This window comes from Plectropomus leopardus, chromosome 3 (genome assembly GCF_008729295.1).
Source record: "Plectropomus leopardus isolate mb chromosome 3, YSFRI_Pleo_2.0, whole genome shotgun sequence".
In the NCBI taxonomy this organism is placed as follows: Eukaryota; Metazoa; Chordata; class Actinopteri; order Perciformes; family Serranidae; genus Plectropomus; species Plectropomus leopardus.
In genome coordinates, this window is record NC_056465.1 from 35,070,332 (window position 1) to 35,090,517 (window position 20,186).

General features: G+C 43.1%; 2 protein-coding genes across 2 annotated transcripts in view; both read right to left on the reverse strand.

Annotated features, from left to right (window-relative positions):
• Positions 1–9,745, reverse strand: part of sned1 (sushi, nidogen and EGF-like domains 1) — a 34,037-nt gene extending 24,292 nt beyond the window's left edge. The window contains 2 exon segments of the mRNA XM_042512227.1: positions 872–1,159; positions 8,742–9,745. Coding sequence (XP_042368161.1) covers positions 872–1,159; positions 8,742–8,960 — 507 coding nt within the window. The 5' untranslated portion in view covers positions 8,961–9,745.
• Positions 9,746–11,142: 1,397 nt separating this feature from the next.
• Positions 11,143–20,186, reverse strand: part of crocc2 (ciliary rootlet coiled-coil, rootletin family member 2) — a 45,928-nt gene continuing 36,884 nt past the window's right edge. Inside the window, exons 27-36 of the mRNA XM_042483944.1 lie at positions 19,112–19,496; positions 18,510–18,634; positions 18,135–18,255; positions 17,883–18,046; positions 16,633–17,073; positions 15,914–16,063; positions 15,628–15,828; positions 14,020–14,151; positions 11,643–11,822; positions 11,143–11,514 (exon numbers count right to left, since the gene is read on the reverse strand). Coding sequence (XP_042339878.1) covers positions 11,431–11,514; positions 11,643–11,822; positions 14,020–14,151; positions 15,628–15,828; positions 15,914–16,063; positions 16,633–17,073; positions 17,883–18,046; positions 18,135–18,255; positions 18,510–18,634; positions 19,112–19,496 — 1,983 coding nt within the window. The 3' untranslated portion in view covers positions 11,143–11,430. The remainder of the gene's footprint in view (positions 11,515–11,642; positions 11,823–14,019; positions 14,152–15,627; positions 15,829–15,913; positions 16,064–16,632; positions 17,074–17,882; positions 18,047–18,134; positions 18,256–18,509; positions 18,635–19,111; positions 19,497–20,186) is intronic.

Sequence of the window (20,186 nt, forward strand, 5' to 3'; positions counted from 1 at the left end):
GCAGCAGAGTCTGGATCTTTTATGCATTCATTTATTACTTTTGGCTGACTGTTTCAATTTCTCTGCAAAGCTTGCCAGCTAGTTTTCATTCACTCTAACTGGGAACATTGGTGTTAAGGTGTTAAAACTGACTCAGGCTGGAGAGTATGGAAGACAGGAGCTCCAAAATAAAATAAACAAATAGATAAATAAAAAAAAGTATTACTTAACTGTTAACATGTGACAGAATATTTCTGTTTTAATTTGCTAATTCATTTGTTTACAATGTAAATTACATTTTGCCTTTAGTTTGTTTATTTATTCAAATTGTATTTATTTATTTAATCTTTATTTATAAATCGATTGAGTTATTTATTTTAAACTTATCTTTAAATGCATTCATTATTTTTAAATTTTTTATTCTATCTATGGAATATTTTCATTTTGCATTTCCCCCCATTTGTTTGCCCAAACTTTTTTTTATTTCTATATAATTTTCTTTATGTATTTTTTCGTCATTATGCAAACAAAGGAGTTTTGACAGCTCTGACCTCCATAGCTAGTAGGTGCATTTAACTGAGGCTATTGCAGCTTGTAGCTTACTCGTTATTTTGACAATGAAATGAGTAATGTTCATTTTCACACCAGTTTGGAGGATTCTATTTGGATTACTATTTTTCTCCTAAACACAAATATATGGACTTCATAAACATTCAAATGATATTTTCTATTTTTTTTTTAAACTAACTGAGCTACTCTACAATCTTTCTACATTCCCACTGGTAAGTATGAGGTACCTCCTGAGGTACAGGTACCCCTGCTGATCTAAAAGCTTGCAGAGAGAATCAAAGCTGTTTAAGATGTGATTACACAGTTAAGTGTGAGTTTATACCGGCGTGCGGGAGTTTCCTCCAAAGAAAGTCACTTGGTGCCATGTAGAGATGAGGACCCATGTTGCGTTGAAGTCGGGGAACTCTGAGAAGTACGTCTTGACTTCACCTGAGGCCCTCCTCAGGATGGAGGGCTCCCGGCTCTCTCTGTAGAAAACTCTTCCTGCTCTACGGTTGTCTACATCGGCCCAGAACGGCGCCACAACCCTCCTGTCTCCGGCGATGGGAAAAGCCACAGGTGTGAACTGAGACACCTCCCTCAGGAAAGACACGAGGCCATTGTTGTTCACCTGAGGGGGAGACAGTTAGGATCATAGATTTTGTTTGACATGTCAGATGATGTCACTGTTTGTAGCGTTAGGCGGGGTTAGAGTGGAGGTGCTGAGCAGACGAGGTGGACAAACAGAGACACTCTGACCTCACGGGGCAGCGGACGCTCCCATAACGGATGTTTGCACTTCCCATGTAGCAAACAGAAGCTACCTTTACTCTGTGAAATGACAGCAGCTGAGAAAACCAGGTTTCTGCTGCTCACGCACCTGCAAAGTCATCACACCAGGAAACATGTTCACAGCCTTTAAATCCACAGACGCCTGCCAGCAGCAAAGTAACCAAATAAATGAACCCATCGTCCCCTCGTCCACATGTCTCCTCTGTGAGAAATGCACAGTCAGCACTGCAGCTACGGGAGAGTGGTGGAATATAAACGTCCTTTAACAGGTCAATGATTGGTGTGTTGCTGAAGCAATTGAGCAATTCATCAATAAATCAGTCAACATGAATATAAACCAACAATTTTTTCCCCTCTTTTTCTCTGTTTTCGTAATCATTGCAAAGTGAATATCTTTGAAATCTGGACTACTTTTTGGACAAACTGGCAATTTAAGGATAATTGAGATGGGTATTTTTCATAATTTTTGACATTTTATAGACTGTATAGATCTATAATGACTATAACTTTAGTTGCACCCATTGTTTTTGTTATCCGGAAGTTTTGAATTCCTCTGTGAAATCATGGACTATCACCTCCCAGAAATCCCTCATACATGGCCACTCTCACATGTAAGGGGCTCGCCTTTCCATTAACGCTCCATAACACGCCAACGTCGCCTTTGATTGGAAATCATGACAGCTAGTGTGGTGCCTGAAAATAGAAATAAACCTGCAAGTGTTTTGAACACCCATCGCTTCATCATCACTCAATGGAAAATTGCGTTTTATCACTAATTCAAAGTATTGCTAAAGTTTTGCACAAATCCGTAAAAGAAACCCGCCTACTGGAAGTAACATATAAGAAAGTCTTTATATCACGAACATTAGATGGTGTCCGACCAGCTGCTGCACTGAAATTTTGAATATCCAAAGAAACAAGCTGCTAAACCGGAGCAGGGAGGAAAGTTCTGCAGGCTGAAGGCTTCAAATCCCCATGAAAGACCTTCATTCATTCATACATCGTTTCTGCATATTATCAACAAGCGAAGATTCTTCCCACCGTGGCACCTATCCTGTTTCACCTAATCGCTGGCGTGAACTTCGCCTCTCTGCATTCAAGCCGAGTGGCATGTGACAGTGACAAAGCAACGTCAGATGGCTCGGCTTCGCTCCCTGCATGTATGAAAACCATAATTTGAAGGACTTTGCTGTAAAAACAGCAGAGGAAGTTTTGTTTGGCACGGCGCAGGAGCTCAGTTAATTGCCCGACCACAGCCTTCCCCTCTGCATCAGCGTGATGTGGTGAGAACGTGGCTGATGTGGGGAAAAAGAGGAGCGACTGCAGGGGCAGGGCCCGGGGGTCAGCCAGAGCGCCATCTGATACCGGCAGAAAAACAAGAAGAGAGGGCACAGGGCTGGATGAATGAGAGGATGTTCATGAACTACAAACCTCCCACACCCACATACCCACTAATGAGAGACCTGTGGTGGCAGCGGTCTGGAAGTCTCCCATCTTACAGCAAAATTAGTGTAGGAAATCATGCCGAACACTAAATAAGAGTTTATACTCCGATCCTGGAATATGTTTAATCGCCTAATCTGATCTCTGGTAGCATCTGGAACTGTTTAAACAAGTGTATTTCTTTTTTTTTAACGATTTTTAGGGGACTCTTTGACATGGAAATGACCTTAGAGGAATTCAAACTGAACTTAGGACCTTTTTTCTTTGCATCATATTTTCTTCTTTTTGTGGATTTCAACCAAACATCCAGCGCAGGGTGGATGTTCATCACACGTATGTGAGAGAGTGAACGGGTTCAGAGCCGCCGTGTGTTTCTGTAACACGACTAAGGTCAGAATCACAGGGGAGAAGAGGTGTGATCAGCCAGCCATGTAAGAAGTATATCCCCATATTTCTTCCTCTCGCTCTCAATGGTGCCACTCCACTCCACGACTCCCTTGTTATTTTTTTGGGAATTCTTTGCCGGATATAGCCAGGATTTTGCTTGGGTGGTTTTCTTTAGAGCCAAGCAATTTATGGACTAAAATAAACTTTCATCTGGCTTAAGTCAAGCCAAAGCAAACCCCTAAATGAAAAAGGTGCCCACGGATCAGCGCAGGAAAACATTAGTTTTCCTTGTCGAAAAACGGAGGTTTCACAGTTACAAGCTTGTACAAGAGTTTGACGAGGACGAAGGAAGTGACTACAGTCTGAACGCTTGGCGCGTCTCCTCGCCCCGGCTCACCTTTTATCTCCAAAGAGTTTAGAGCGAGGCAATAAATCCTGTCTGGAACTGAGTGAAAGGAGTTTAATACAACTTCCATGGTGCAGGTGATGTGGAGGTTTGGTGCAAGACGATACGAGCACAGCGTTTTAACGAATACTTAACACTCAAAATGTACAATTGTACATCAATTACTCATCCATACAATGGATTTTTAAAGACAACAGAGTTAGAACAATCGAAAAAAAGGTGAACTTTCTTATTGGTTTTAACAGTAGTGTTTTAGTAATCGAGATCAGTCCAAAGTTCACCACGTGTGAACTTTGGACTGATCCAGAGTCATTAAGGCCGAAGCCAAATGATGTGTCACTTCATGTCGCCTGTTTCTCGGTCAAAAAGTTGCACAAAAGTTGCACCGCAAAGACAGCAATCAACAGCCAAATAGCACGTACATTCAGCAGTCGTAATTCAAAAAGGAAAACCATAAAATTAACAAGAGTGGATTTAGTTAGCCACTTAACACATTAACAACATAATACTGACAGAACAAAGCACGTTTACAGCGTGCCAGTGAAGAACAACACAAACCATCAGCCAACATTTCTGCTAACAAGCTCAGCAGCTGAAGCAAAACCATCTCACTTCATATAACAAGTTTGTTTCCACCTCACTCCCTCTCGACTTTAGCTCTTTGTTTACTTTCCTCACTTCTGTTTCTCTTCTCGTGTGCTGAGCTGATCGGGGGTTCGATCCCCGGCTCCTCCAGTAAACATGATACTGAGCAAGATACTGATGTCCAAATTGCTCCCGGTGCTACTAGGATGTTACCGGCCACCAGTGCGTGAAAGTGTGTGTTAATGACTGTGACATGTTTGAGTGGTAAGAGGGCTAGGAAAACGTACACAAGTACAGTCCATTGTACCATTTAATGATCGAAATGAAAGATTTAGTTCACTGAGCTGTTTCACACAAAACTAAACGGTATGAAAACAAACGGACGACAAACAGTGACTTTCTTGACTTGCCAAATTTGTCATGCCCAAGTTTATTTCCACATTACAACTTAAAGTTCATGAACATGCTGAAGTCGGAAAAACGACCATCTGAGGAACACAAGAATACACGATCGGCTGTCGAAGTTTTCAACTCGAGTCCAATATAATCAATCCTTCCTCATTCACTCAGCACCGCCTCACCACGCAATACGGATTCACGAGAATACGTATTCACGAGCGCTGTGCCGTTCAAAAGAGTCGTTCAAAAAGAATTATTTGCACATATCCGCCCGTCACCAGTTTCCTGGAGTCTTGTCATCACTGTGAGCTTAAAGGGCAACCAGCAGAGACTCCAGGAAGTCACTGCGCCCAGCCAAGAAATAGTCTGTTACACAATCCTCCTGTAAAACCACAACTTGTTGTTTTTACACAAACAAGCTTCCAGTGTTTATACTCAGCTAAGCTAACCATCTCCCAGCTGCAGCTTTAAAGTTGATACACAGACACGAGGTTGGCATCAGTGTCATCTTCTAACTCTCCACCAGAGAGCGAATAAGCGTACGCCCCAAAAAGCAGAGCTGGGTCTTTGACGTGCCTCATTTACTTCAAGATTTTTAGGCTTTTTAAAGTGTGTGCAGATATATCACGTGCGTGGTGACTGAGCTGCTTCAAATATCACTCAGTCACATCTCTCATCTCACACATGCATATAAAAAGCACCCATGCAGAGTACAAAGAATAAAAGTCGATGCACACATCTTTGGGCCATACATGGTGCTGAGAGAAAGTGAGTGAATGAAAATGCTGAAGTGTCGAAGCTCTTTTGAAGAGCAGATGAGCACTAGCAGATGTGCAGTCTGTGAAGAGTACAGTTACGCTTTAGCACGTTCTTGGCAGGATCCTTTCAAAGAGTATTTCAATTTAGTTTAAATGGAGTTCTGATTACAGACAAGCGCCAAATTATCTTGGACATTTTGATACTTTAAGCTGCACGTTTCAGCAAATCGGTAAACAAAAACAAGCGCTCGGAAATCTCGAGTTTTCACAAAGTTTATGAATCTACAATAGAGACCTTTTGATCGAAGTGTCTATTCTCACATCTGCTTTTAAACTTGCGTTTCTTCCTCTCTGACCTTGGACATCCTCCTTCATGTTCTTCACACTGGCCATCCGTAAGAGCAGTTAATCCGTGAACTGCATTGTTTGGAAGCCCCTAAGACGCTTTGCAGATACATCTGTGTTCTGTTAAAGTGATTGGTCATTTCTCAGATAAAGCAGCTGGACAGTTCCAGGGGGAAGACCCCTGCCATGTTATCTGAGGCGTGGGAGGAGGGGAGGAGGAGGAGGAGGCGAGCTGGAGGAGGAGGAGAGATCCCAGCAACATGTGAAAACTCCCAGACACAAACCATAACAGAGGGACAGCCTGGTTACCAAGAGGCGGAAGTGGGACTGGAGCGGGACCAAGTCGGGGGGGTGTGTTTGCACAGGGATTTGTAGGGTCTGTCGCTGCGACATCAGAGACTTCTGTAACAGAGAGTCACATGGCTGTCGCCGTCTTTAAATCCACCGCTGTATTTCTGGATCACAACTTCCAAAACAACGTTTACGTTTCAACAACGCTGTGGTTAGCATGTGGTTAGGTTTAGGCACAAAAACCACTTGGTTGTGGTTAGGAAAAGATGTTCTGGCTAAAAAAATACTGATTTGGGGGGGGCACTATCCCAGCAGGAAAAGCAGCAATTTCTTGGCCAAAAAAAACTGCTTTTTGTGGCACTATTCTGGCAGAAAAACCAGCAACGTCTTGGTAAAATAAATTACTACTTTTTGTGCTACTATCCCAACAGGAAACACAACAATGTCAAGGTAAAAAACAACCTCTTTTCTTGGCACAAATGGCAGAAAGAAAGAAGTCTCAATAAAATGAGTGATGTTTGGTGGCACTATCCTGGCAAGAAAAGCAGCAATGTCTCTGTAAAAAAACAACTCTTTTTGTGGCACAGTGCCAACAGGAAAACCAGCAATGTCTTGATAAAACAATAGTTTTTTTTTACAGAGAAATTACCGTGTTTCCTGCCAGGATAGTAGCACGAAAAGCACCCGTTTTTCACCCAGAAATTGCTGCTTTTCATTTCACTTTGGGCCATTTTCCTTGCAGGAAAAGCAGCAGTTTTGGTAAAAAAAAAACAACTGCTTTTTAAGGCATTGTCTTAGCAGGAAAGCGATCTGTGCCTAAAAAACACAGGAAACAGTGACGGGTCACTACAACACACACACACACACACACACACACACACACACACACACACACAATTGGTGCATAAAAACTTGCTGGAAATACAGCAATGACTACAACAACTAGTCCTCGAACAGGAGGCGTCTCGCCAAGGTGATGCACCGTCCACTTTGTCCTCCGCCCTTACATGACAAAGTCCACGACAGTTTTTTGAGTCACCTGAAATATCACCACATGTGTGTAAGAACTTTTTTTCGAGAAATGTTTTTTTTTTTTAATCAATGTGTTTCCATTAGATGTATTTTATATTTGCAATTTCAATTTGCGCAATTTGAGGATTAATGGAAACCCACCTAAATAATGCATCACTTTAGAAACATTCATAGATGCAGAAAAGTGCCAATTTTATGGCGACTGGGCTGTCTACAAATAAGACTTCATAAAGGGACAAACCCTGATAGTTAAAGGTTTAACAGATCTGCTCTGAGAGTTGACAAGGTGTACTGCTGAACCAAATCAGTCATGATAATTATGTAAGACACCGCCCACAATCCATCTAAAATCAGTTTGTCTCTACAGCTTCCATGTGGCTGCAGCCCAGAGGCTTGGAACAAACTCCAGGGAGAAACTATTCACACACATTTATCCCCTCACTGAAATATTAACTGTTCAAAGCAGCTCTCTGGTGGCAGAGATCACCATGTGGCCCGTGCGTTTTGCAGCAGATGTTTAATGGATTCAGGTGAGGCAGTTTAAAATGAGCGTGACTGTAATTTCAAGTGCCTGTCACAATCTGTTACGCCTTGCGTGACTACAGAAGTACAGTCCAATGAGATGCAGGATATCACATCGCAAGAGTGTGGAGTTCTCAGATTTTTATCTTTATCAGATGATAATTCAATCTGCGATCAACAAGCCAAACAACTAAAAACGAGTCTTATCCTGTCTAATTTGACTATTATGTATTACTACAGAAGAGGTGATGTGCTGGAATTTATTGCAAAACAGGAAGAAAACGCACTGTGATAAACAAAGGCTGCACACACAGAAAGACACTCAAACACTGCACTTAAAAATACTGTCCCACTGCCTGTGTGTACATGCAAATGTAAAAATGTCTTCATCGGGAGGCTGACCTCACCCCCTTGGCGCAGATGCTCAGATTAGAAAGACGACCTTTGACCTTGCCCATTGTTGCCATGGTTCCTCGGGCTCCCCTGCCCATGGTTTGAACAAGGGAGGAGGCGGGTGGGGCTCAGAGCGAGGAGGAGGAGGAGGAGGAGGAGGAGGAGGAGGGGAATCGAGATGCATAACCACAACAGGTGGTGTTGATTTAAGGGAGTTCTGCCTTCCCATGCGCTGGAACTGAACCCAATACATGACAAAGGCAGATCAAAGTGTGTTTCACTGTGGTGCGCGAAAATCCTTGTCAAACCATTCAGCTTCCTCCCACGAGCACTGTTTCTCTCTCGCTCTCTCTCTCTCTCTCCGGTGTGCATATTTTCCCCCCGCTCTCTCTCTCTGAAAACGAACTGCTCACAGATGCTCCGCGGCAACACCAAGAACACAAACTGTCATTTCCTTCAACAGCTCATTGTGGACTTATTAGAACCACTGTTCTGCTAATAGTGTCTCTCACACTCTGCCCCCCCCCCGGTGCTCTCGAGAGCCCTCAGAGTTGCTCATGTGAAGTGAAGAGAATGTCATGCAGGATTATGATCCCACCCGTGGGGGGTTAAAACACGATATTCTACCCATGAGGCTGCACACCAGAGCTTGTGAGCGCACACAAACATATACAAACTCTCAAAGAGCGATGCAATGTAGCACTTGGCTGTGTGCCAAAAATCATCTCCCTGAGGCTCTTATACAATCCACACCATGTCACTTTCAATTGCCAACTGCAAAGTGCACACACACACACACACACACACACACACACACACACACACACGCTGACACATAAAGACATAAAAACACTACTCACATAGAGTCCTGTGTGCCTGTCTCCAAAGAAGGGGAAAGCAACAGAGATCTCCACCAGCCTGGAGCCGCCGTCGTCCTGAGCGATGGTCTGGGAGTCCCCCTCCTCCTGGCCAAAGGGGTAGAAGTCCTCCAGGGGCACAGCGAGATCCACCCCAGGCAGCAGGTCCAGGGAGAGCAGGGTGCAGAAGCAGGGCAGCAGGGCTCGCAGCACCAACACCATGGCCTCAGCCACCCAGGGATGGAGCTGACAGCAGCAGGCACCGCGGAGGGGAGGGAGGAGCGCACACACCTGAGGCAACAAGAGCAGAGCAGAACAGGACAAGACCGTACGTTCCTCCTCTCAACCACAGCAGTGTGAATCCTCCCCTGACTGCTCTCTGGCTCTGCCTCTTTCTCCCCTCTCCTGTCCTTCAGTAGTGAACTGGGCTTCTTGTGTGAGACAGGGGAATACTGTAGATTCCTTGCATTCTGCTTGCTGCTGGGTACTGCATGAGCTACACTCCGTCTCACTGAAATGAAACGAGGGAAGGAATGAAAGAGGGGGAGCAGCGTGATTCAGCTGAGATGTGTTTTTTTTTTTTTTTTTTTGCAACAATCCAGCGATTTGGTCCCTGATGGTCAGCTTAGAAATATCCTCAATAAAAGCTCTATTCTGCCTGCCAAAGGAGTTCTTTCAGTTTTGGCCCCACCTCCCCCACAGGGATTCACTACCTTGCATAATTAGCTCCTTGCAGCCAATAGCTGCGAAGAGGCCGGTAACTGGATAACCACTGGGCGGATCTATGATAATCAAAGGGCTGCTTTAAAGAAACTCTGACAAGCTTTTCCCCTTTCACTGAAACTCATACTATGGACAGTGAGCAAGGCATGCTGGGTTACACGGTGAGAAGACATGCATGTGAACCGCTGTGAAAATCTGTGCTGGCAGTACAGTGAGAGTGAGAGCTGAAATAAAGGCTGGCTTTAACCCTTTGAAACCTGGATCCACATCAGCTTTGTGGGCTGTATTCAGACACCTTTCACAAACTGTAAAATTTTGTTAAGAGTTTTTAAAAATTTTTTTTTGGCAATTTTGGCATCTTGAAAAGAGATGCCCCACAAACTGCAAGAAACTGGTGACAAGAGAGTTTTTTTTGTTATTGTAGTTTTCAAAAAGGAGATGAAATTATTGGAAATTTATTTTAAAAATAGGGGCAAATGTTCAGAAACTATATTATTTATAATCGTATTTTTTTTTTTTTAAAGTAATGTTTATAAATTTAACTTCCTTTATTTATTGCTATTTTTCAGGTCATATTTTTCTCTTTTTTGTATAAAATATTAGATCATTTTTATGGTGTTTTATGATATTTGTTTTGCTAATTTTAAGGTAATTTTCTTCTTGTTTTTTTAATTCTATTTTTTGTTGTTGCTATTTTTCAGGTCCTAAACTTGTTGTTGCTTTTTTGTTTTTGTTTTTCTCATTTTCAGGATATTATCTTGTTGCTGATGTTTTTTTCAAATTTTAATTTTTTTTTTTGCCATTCAGGTCATTTTCTTTCTTTTTTTTTAAAAAACAGTTTCTTGCTTGTGTCTTGAGTAATGTCTTGTTAAGTTGCTCATTGCCTTCTCCCCAAGTTCTGGAAAAAAATCAAGCCAATTTACTCAGGTTTCAAAGGGTTAAAGATACTCACACACAAGAGATGCTTGTGTATATCTGTGGTTTCTAATCACCAAAGGGACGACCACATATTATCTAAAAAGTTTTTAGGGTGGTGAAGGATTACAGACGGATTGCCAGCAAAACTTTCAAGGAATGATGATCCCCGCAGCAGACCTTGGAGTCTGAAACGATCTCTGAAAGAAAACACTTAAGACAGCACTGGCAACAGAGAGCGAAGGTCATTCTCTCACCCACAACACTAAATCCACAAAGGCTTTTAATGGTGCGAGCCAAACGCCAGAACTCACATGCCATGAAAGGGCAGCGCTGTCCTTCGCAGAAAACTTTTCCCATAACAAAGTTGTGCGGCCGGTAGAATAAACACCATCGATTCTCTTTATCTTTCCCAAAAACAGTTAAAAAATGTCCTCTGATACACCCAGTTTATTAAAAACAATCAAAACTTTTGCACACACTATCTGCTGATTTAAATGCATAATAAAATAAATCAGTTATAAGATCTTTATGGCTGCCTGAAAACACTACTAAATCACAGCACCAGCAAAATCTGCAACCAATTACTGTAAATATTTGGATATATATTCTCATTACACAAACAGTGATTATGACATATAAAATTGGTACATAATCAACATGACAAATGAGTGTAGGAACACTCGTAAGAGCAGAATAAAGCACCATACGAGAAAACCTTCCATCACATTGTTTCCTAAAAAAAAATTTGACACAGCATAAACAGACTTAGCAACGCCAACTGCAGCGAGCCAGAGGAAATCCTTAAAACAATTTGGCACGTCCAGTCCACTTATAAACAAAACACTCATTGTTTGTTGTTGTTGAGTTTTCCTGCAGATTAATGTAATCCGGTGTGCACATGTGCATGGGTGGGAGCAAACGCCTTAGGAGTGTGTTTGTGTGTGCTTCCAAATGTGGACGTAGCTTGTAACATAATGTTGTTGGGAAGCTGCCAGAGGAACAGTGAATGAGGAAGCCAGAGGTGCTACATACTTCACTGCAGGGTCTCTGCTTACACACCCGGCTGAAGCATCTGATTGAAATAGGCCTGTCGTCTTCTTGTCTCCTGATCCAGCTGCTCTTTCAGAGTCAACACCTATTTCAGGCAAAGAAACAGAAAACAAATTGAAAGTAAGTGGACGAATGCAAAGAAAAAGAAAGACAAACCTGGAGTACAAAAGAAAGCCCTTTCCAACAAATTATCCACACTTTGAGTTAAAATACCTGCTCCTCCAGACATCTGACCCTCTGGCGATGGGCCTTCTCTCTGCTCTCCAAGGCTCGCTCTGCTTGGAGCTGGCTGTCTCTCAGACGATCCGTCTCCAAATCCAGCTCCTGGTGATGGCGGGCTGTCACCTCCAGGAGGCGCTGTGCATGAGAGTGTTCCAACTGGGAGCTCTGGGCCTGAAGACAGTTCACATGAGTTTATAGATTTGAAAACAAGAATTAAAGAAAGATAAGGGTCAATAAGGGTAATCAGTAATGAGCAGAGGGGGGACACAGAGGGTTACTGACGTCACTATGATCCCTGACTCACAGCAGGTTCTTACCTGTTATTATAAAACTGAAAACACAAGTTAGTGAAAACAGGGATGTTCCCTTAGGCCCATGGGGACAGGGGGCCCATGGTCTAGAGCCTCTGTTTGAAGTGATTTTTAACTTGTTGGAGAGTCAATCAAACCACAACAATCGGACACAAAATGAACACAAAAAAGCGTCAAAACAACCACAAAAAGAATCAAAATGACTACAAAGAGATTCAAGGCTACAAATAGAGAAAAAAATACAGAGAAACGCAAAAACCATATAAAGAGCCCCCCCCCAAAAAAACTACAGTGATGCAAAATAACCACAAAAAGACACAAAACAATCAAAAAATAGGCTCAAAACTACTAGAGATTAAAAAAGACTACAGACAAAAAACCAAACTACCGAAACACAGAATAACAAAAAAAACATGCAAACACAGAGACTCAAAACTGCTACAAAGATATTTAAATAGACTACAAAGACAACAAACAAAAAACTGCAAACTCAAAAAACCCACAAAACAACAAAAAGAAACAGCAACCACAAAAAATGATTTAAATCAACTACAGAGAGACAGAATGGCCACAGAGACTACAAACAGACAAAAAACTACAAAGAAACACAAAACAATCATGAAAGAGACTCAAAACACCTACAAAGAGACACACAAAAAAAGATGCAAAACACAGAGTGAGGAAAAAAAAACATCTCCAGGAGGGACGATATTACATGTCTGTGCCCTGGTGGCACTGCGGTCTGAAAGAGTAAGTTGGGGATGAGTTACTGATGCTGGCTGATCCGCTCCGCTCTCATTCTCTGCTAGTGTCTCCGCCGTTTTCCGCTCCGCCGGTGTCTCCGCCGTTGTCCGCTCCGCTCTCTTTCTCTGCCGGTGTCCGCTCCGCTCTCATTCTCTCCCGTTGTCTGCTCCGCTGGTGTCTCCGCTGTTGTCCGCTCCGCCCTCTTTCTCCACCGGTGACTCTGCCGGTGTCCGCTCCGCTCTCATTCTCTGCCGGTGTCTCCGTCGTTATCCGATCTGCTCTCTTTCTCCGCCATTGTCCGCTCCGCTCTCATTCACCGCCGGCGTCTCCGCCGTTGTCGCCTCCGCTCTTTTTCTTTGCTGTTGTCCCCTCCGCTCTCTTTCTGCGCCATTGTCCGCTCCGCTGGTGTCTCTGCCAGTGTCCACTTCGCTCTCTTTCTCCACCGGTGTCTCCGATATTGTCCGCTCTGCCGGTGTCTCTGCCGTTGTCCGTGCCACTCTCATTGTCCACTGGGGCCTCCAAATGTCCGCCCTGCTCTCATTGTCCAACAGGTGATATAAGTCTCTTCTAGGGCACCAAAATGTCTAGATCCGGCCCTGATACTGTCATTTATTAGCATGCTTTAATTATCGGTTTATTGGTATTGGTTGAAATAATCATTACTGTTCATCACTGATAATATTAATAATAAACAGTATAAGAAAAACAAAAAAATGGAAGAAAATTATTTTTAAAAAATGCAATAAAAACAGAGATCTTAAGAAGTGGCCAGAGAGATGACACAAAATGTGAAACAACATTAAAACATTTGAAAAATAATAAATATATACATATATACTCACTTGGTTGATTTCATATTGACGGTGAGATGGTTCCACAGAATTTGAGCTAAAACAGTAAAAGCATGATCCCGCTATTGTCGGGATCATGCATTTGATTCATCTAATCTGAGGCGTCTCAGAGCAGAAAAAGGGGTTAAGAGTTCTGAATGTGGAGTCAGACCATACAGGGATTTAAAAGTAATCAATATATTCTTAAAGTGAATTCTGCACTGAAAGAGGAGCCAGATAGTTCGGCCAGGACGGGCGTGATGTGTTTCCTACGTCATGTGTTTGTGAGAAGCTGCCTTCTCCATCGAATGGATAACTAGCCCATCGTTCACGCAAAATCCGGTTACTATTTGACTGGCATCATTTGAGAGAGTACTTGATTGATCCGCTCTACTTATTAATGTAGAAGTATTTCATTCATGACGGTAAACACAGTGTGACGCCTGCTCCCTCCCTGGCTTTGCTCCGCTCACCTGCACTCACCTGCACAGTCTGCAGCTCGTCCTGCTTTGCAGCCAGCTCCTGCTCCAGGCTGCGGACTGTCTGTCCCAACTGCTCCTTCTCTCTGGCTGCCGACGCCGCCTCCTCCTCCCTCCTCAGCCTCTCCATCTCCACCTGACAACAACACGAGGGTGACATAATGTGAACGACTTTACCATGATTGTTCTGCGCTCATGTGCCTTCCTGTAATGCGTGTAGCAGAAGCCAAGCGCAGAGCCTCTCGGTTCTCACAGTCCACCTACATGTTTCCACGATCACTCTGTACAATGTGAGACAAAGGAGATGAATTCGTGGAAAAAAGGAACAAATGATGTTACGCAGATGACAAACTCCAGCAAATTACTCTTCTGTATGGATTAATGTAACTGCCCATTTACGTGCTTTATTGCTTCGGCAACTGGACGTCTTCATTTGATCCAGAATGTGGCAGCGAGGCTTCTGACCGACACTAAACACATATTACTTCAGTCCTGGCTTCTACAGTACGAGTACACGGGCTTCCAGCAGTTTTACCCTTGACTTTAAGATGCCTTTAATTACATTTTAAAGCCCTTTGTGGTTTGGCTCTTTTCTATATTGTACTTATTATATATTACATCTCAGATTTTTTACCTCATTTTCAGCACCAAGACTTTTCAGGTCTTCTGAGAAAAAGTTGGTCAGTGTTCTGGGGTCCCACAAAAGGGGGGTCGTGACTTTCAGTGGCGGACTCAGGCTGTCTAAGGGGCAGGGGAAGAAAAATGTAAAAGGGCACCAGCTGCATGCAGTGGGGCAACAGCATGAAGGGCAGGAAAAATGGCACTTCATCACATTTTTTCCACCAGAGGAGCACTTTAGAGGGCACTTTAACATATTGTCTTTACTGGTAGGGCATCCTAGGGGACACTTTTTACATTTTTGCTACTGCAAGAGCACCTAAGAGGGCACATCATTATGTTTTCACGACTTGAAGGGCACTTCAGACTGCACTTTTTCTCCACTGGACGGGCACCCTAGAGAGGATTTTGTCATGTTTTTTTTGCAGTGGAAGGGCACCCAAAAGGGCACTTTATCATATTTTCTCTACTCAGTGGGCACCCTACGTTTTCTCAAAAGAAGGGTATCCAAGATGACATTTTATGATGTTTTCTATACTGGAAGAGCTCTCAAGAATGAAACCTTATCATTCTTTGTCCACTGCAAAGGCACAATAGAGGACACTTGATCATGTTTTTTCCAATAGAAGAGCACCTGAGAGGGCGCTGCAACGTTTTCTCCACTGGAAGAGCCTCCTAGAGAGCACCTCACTAGGTTTTGCACCTTAGAGGGCATTTCATCACATTTCGTCTAGAGGAAGGGCACCCTAGAGGGGCACCCAGTGGCTCACCTGGCCATTCTCCGCCGGTGATGACCAAACAGTTTGATATTTTGGAAAATACGCTGGCTGTGTCTCCATTTCAAGTTTTTATGCTAAGATGAACTAAGTGGCTGCTGGCAGCAGCTTCATATTTGTCATACATACTGTTCATGTAACTTGATAATAAAGAGAATACACTTATTTTCCCAGATGTCAAATTATTCTTAAAGCATAATGCAGCATTTTGAGCTCACCCTCTCTAGTGTCTTCCTGAGTGCTGACTTGTCTTTACTGAGTCTTGTCAGCGCTCTCTCCATCTCTGCTCTCTCACTCTGTAGTTTTTGCAGAGAGCTCTGAAGATCGGTGACCTTCTCCTGGAGCTCCTCCTTCTCTCGCTGCAGCTGCTGGGAGCTCCCCTGCACCTCCAGTTCAGCTTCCTGCTGCCGCTTCAAGCTCTGGGAAACATTCAGTCATCTGTACATCAAAACAGAGCCTCAACCTTTGCACCTTTATTTGCATTTTAACCTCAGAGAGACTCACCTCCTTCAGTGTCCTGTTATGTTTCTCCAGCTCAGAAATTTGAAGCTCTAACTCCTCTTGGGCTCTCTGAAGGTTCTGGGTCTGCTCTGTTAGTGTGTGGTTCACCCTCTTTCTCTCTGAAAGGGCATCCCGTGTTTTATCCAGACGTTCCTATGGGCACACACATGTTCATCAAATAAGTTTCATCAAAACACGAGTTTGCACTTAGGCTGACCCATATCCCTCCCCTTCCTTTATATTCTGTCTCTTTTTACAGTCCTTGACATATTTTTGAACGCAGCAGGCATGAGTTGGGACTTCTCTTGTGCTTTTTACAGCAATGACCTGACAGCTTTTGAGCAAATCAGGAGATTTATACCAAGCATGTTATGTTTTTGTTTGCTCAGTATCTTTAAAGTGCAGTCCCAAACTAAGACCGGAAAGCTCTCCTGAGAAGCTCTTGGAGAATTAATGAGCTTGCCTGAGCGTTTTATTGCTCAGTCTTTGAGGTCGTTCAGGAAAACCACAGACGCAAATGTAAATAAAAATGCTCAGTCTGGAGCTGAGAATGTTACATAGCTGCACTGTAAATCAAAGCACAGCGATGGGGGGGGGGGCTATTCATCTTATTTTGAAATTTCAATCAAACATCTTTGTGTCAAGAGAGGGGTAAAGCTTACAAATAAAAAAACTCATAGTGCACATGACTTGTTTTATGATGCAGAGAGGTTCCTTTGTACCTGCAGCAGCCTTCGGTCCTGCTCACTGGCAGTCAGAGCCCTCTGCAGCTGTGTGATCTGCTCCTGCAGGGCTCCGCTGCTGCTCCTGTTGTCACTGAGTGTGTTGGACAATTTGTGGATCTGTTCTCTCAGCTGGCTCTCGTGCTGCTCAGCTCGAGCCAGTGACGTGGCCAGCCTCTCCTCACTGATCCTGAGCGCTGCACACCGGTCCTCGCTCTCACCCAGCTTCCTCCGCAGCTCCGTCAGTCTTTCCTGCAGCGCCCCCGCCTCTGCATCCAGCTCTGCTGCCCTCAGCTGGGCCCTCTGCAGCTCACCTTCGAGGGTGCGCTGGGAGAGCTCCAGACGGCTCACCCTGCTCTCCGCTGCCTGCAGAGACTCCTTCAGCTTCTGCTGTTCGACATTTGCACGAGATTCTGAGCTTTGCAAGAGCTCCAACTTTTCCTGTAGAGGGATTAGCAAAAATGTTTATAAGCTGCCACTGAGGATGCTGTATGTTGTTTAACCATTGAAGATTGTTTGGTGCATTTTATGCACTTTTCATTCTTCATTTTTTGATAATTTTGGCTTTGTTCATGCATATGGCATAAGTTTCGGCAAGATTGTGTATTTTTTGTTTAATCTTGGAATTTCCAGCTCAGCTCCTACAGTAAGTCTAAAATACACTGTGGAAACCAAAGTTGTTATATTCATATTGTTTAGTGCATTCAAAACGTGCATTGTATTATTTCTGGGTGTCATTCTGGCCTTTTTACTTTTAATTTGTAAATTTGACTATATTTGTCATTTTTATCATACTTGGCATTTGTAGAAAAAACATGCTATTTCCGCTAGGTGCACTATCACAACCAATATTGCTGTAAGTCATTGACATATCCCAGACTAAGATCATCAAAAAAAACAAAAAACAACTTTACTTTGCATGTAGTACTATTGAAAATAATTCATTTTTTGTGCTCATGACAGATTTCTTTATATGGTTATCTGAAACAGGCACACTGTTGCAAGTGTTACATACACTGCTACATGCAGCTACCTGCTAACATCATGGTTGCAGATTAAGTTAATTTCTCCCTGATTTCACATTATATTCCTGCTGGAACATTGTCTAGTTGTGTTCAGAAGTGTTTTTTTAACATTAAAGCATGTGAACATGTTCTCGTAAAAACCAAAAATACAAGTGAAAACCTGTTAATGAGCAGAATAGGCCCCTTTTAATGTCAGTGATTATCAGTGTTTTGTCCTTTACATACTTGCAGAGCCCTGGATTCAGTCTCAGCCGCTTGCAGGCTCGTCCTGCATTGAGCTATTTCCTCCTCAAGGTTTCTTTTCTCCCTCTCTGTCCGACGCACTACTTCCTCCTGCAAAGAAAGCGATGCGTGTGCCTCATGCATTCGCTCCGTCATCTCTCTTTTTCCTGAAACAAAATGTCAAATATGCTGTATATCTAAACAGAATTATTAGCAGATATTTACTTTTTTTGTGGGATGCACTGGTTTTCTTACCCTGCTCCGACTGCTTCAAGGACTTTTGTAGTTGTTGCAGTTGAGTGGCTGACTTATCCTGGCTGCCTTGGAGCTCCGTCACCTGCTGACTTAGACCAACTATCTGAGCCTTGGCTTCATCCTGAAGGAGTAAGACGTCTTTATGAGATTAATTATTCTTGGTTATTCTTGGCCAGGCCTCCCGTGTAAACGAGATATTTGATCACAGTGGGACAAACCTGGTTAAATGAAGGCTAATTAAAAAACAAAAACAGATAAGAAGTGTCAAAGGTGATGATGTTGTCGTTTGAAAAGCAAGACCAACGTTAGGTCACCAATCCCACTCAGAGTCTGAAGTTTGAGCTTTTGCGTAGGTATAAAGAAGTTAAAATATACCCTGTCTCTTTGCGTGTCCCTGAATTCCTGCTGGAATTCCCGCAGAGCAGTATGCACCGAGTCCACGTCCAGATCTTCATCTTCACCACGAGACAAGAACAAAACATATCCATCTGTCTCAGCATCTGCCCCAGAGAACACAGAGAACACATTTATTCATTACTTTAAAGTTTATTTAAAAAGGACACAGCATATTAATGAACATCAGTATAGAAAAAAAATGTAAATATGTTGATCTTAGCAGGACTGCTAATTTACATCCATAGTCCATCCATAATGGTGCAAAGTGCCTTATCTCAGATGTAAAAGTCAACACGTGTTGGTTGCGCACATGTATTATGGAGCACTGGATACAAGCACAAGTAGCTATTTTGCAGATACGGTGCGTAAGAGGGATCCAGATTATTTGATCCTCTCCTGTTGCCTGAAGTGAATCTAGACTTTGGAGACTTTGCTAAAACATCAGATGATTGATGTTTCTCCCAACAAATGCATACAACAATAGTCGTATCACACATCCGTGCAATATTCTAGTGATTAAAAAACAACTGTTTATAACAAAAAACATGCCAACAACTTAACATGAAAGTCCATGATCCTACCTTTAACTTGCAGGTGGTTTCTCCAGGGAGACGGAGACCGTCTGCGGGACCCAGGTGTGCCTGACGGCCATGAATGGGTGGAGCCAACAGTGCGGCGCACAGCTGAACACAACCCCGCAAACTTGAGCTCCAGGTCTCTGCGTTTGGTATCGCCCAGGCCCAGCTGCTCCTCCAGACCCCGGACTTTGCTTTCAGCTAGACCGACCTGCACAGAGAGTTTCTTCACCTGGATCCCGGCGTCTTCTAGCGCTTCCTCCAGCTGGGCGACAGTTTCTCTGTGCCGCTGGTCACACTGCTGCTGATGAGCCTCTCTGTCCTGAAGCAGGTCTCGGTTCTGATGCTCTGATTTCTCCAGTTCTACCACACGGCGCTGCAGACCTGAAACCTGCACAAACACACAGAACAGAGTCACGAGACAAACCTCTTTTAATCGATAAGCCATGCAAGTATTTGTTACTCTGTCGTAGTATATAGGTCGTGCTTTTAGAGCAACAACCTTTACAATATGAAGGCACAAATTTTTGTAAACTCATTCCTCAAATTGTCTGTCAGCTGTTTAATTTGGCTTGCAGTTTTTTTTTTAGAAACAGTTGTGTGCTCAGTACCTAATAGACTTATTCTCTCCAAAGCCAGACTCCATTGAAAAAACAGTAACTTAACTTTGCTGAACACAGGATCTGATAATCATCCAGCTTGTTGGTGTGACTTTGGTTTTTGGTTTTAGTTTGGATTTACCAAAGTCACATGATGATACACAGAAACTACCTGATCGAGGCAGCAGCAGACCAGCAGCTCCTGTGTTCAGCAAGGTAAAATTACAGTTTTTGTCAATGGACTTTGGCTTTAAATAGAGCATAGATAAGTTAACTTTACATTCAGGCCTACACTGAGCATATGACTGGATAAATGAGACTTAGAATATACTATACTGCATGAATTATATGCGAGTTTGTAAACAAATATTTCAATATAGTTTTACTGTTGTTAAAATTGGACACCTATGACTTCAATTCAACAATTTTGGATTCTTTGTTCACTGTGGAGACATGCAAGAAAAGGTAGTTTTTAAAAAAGT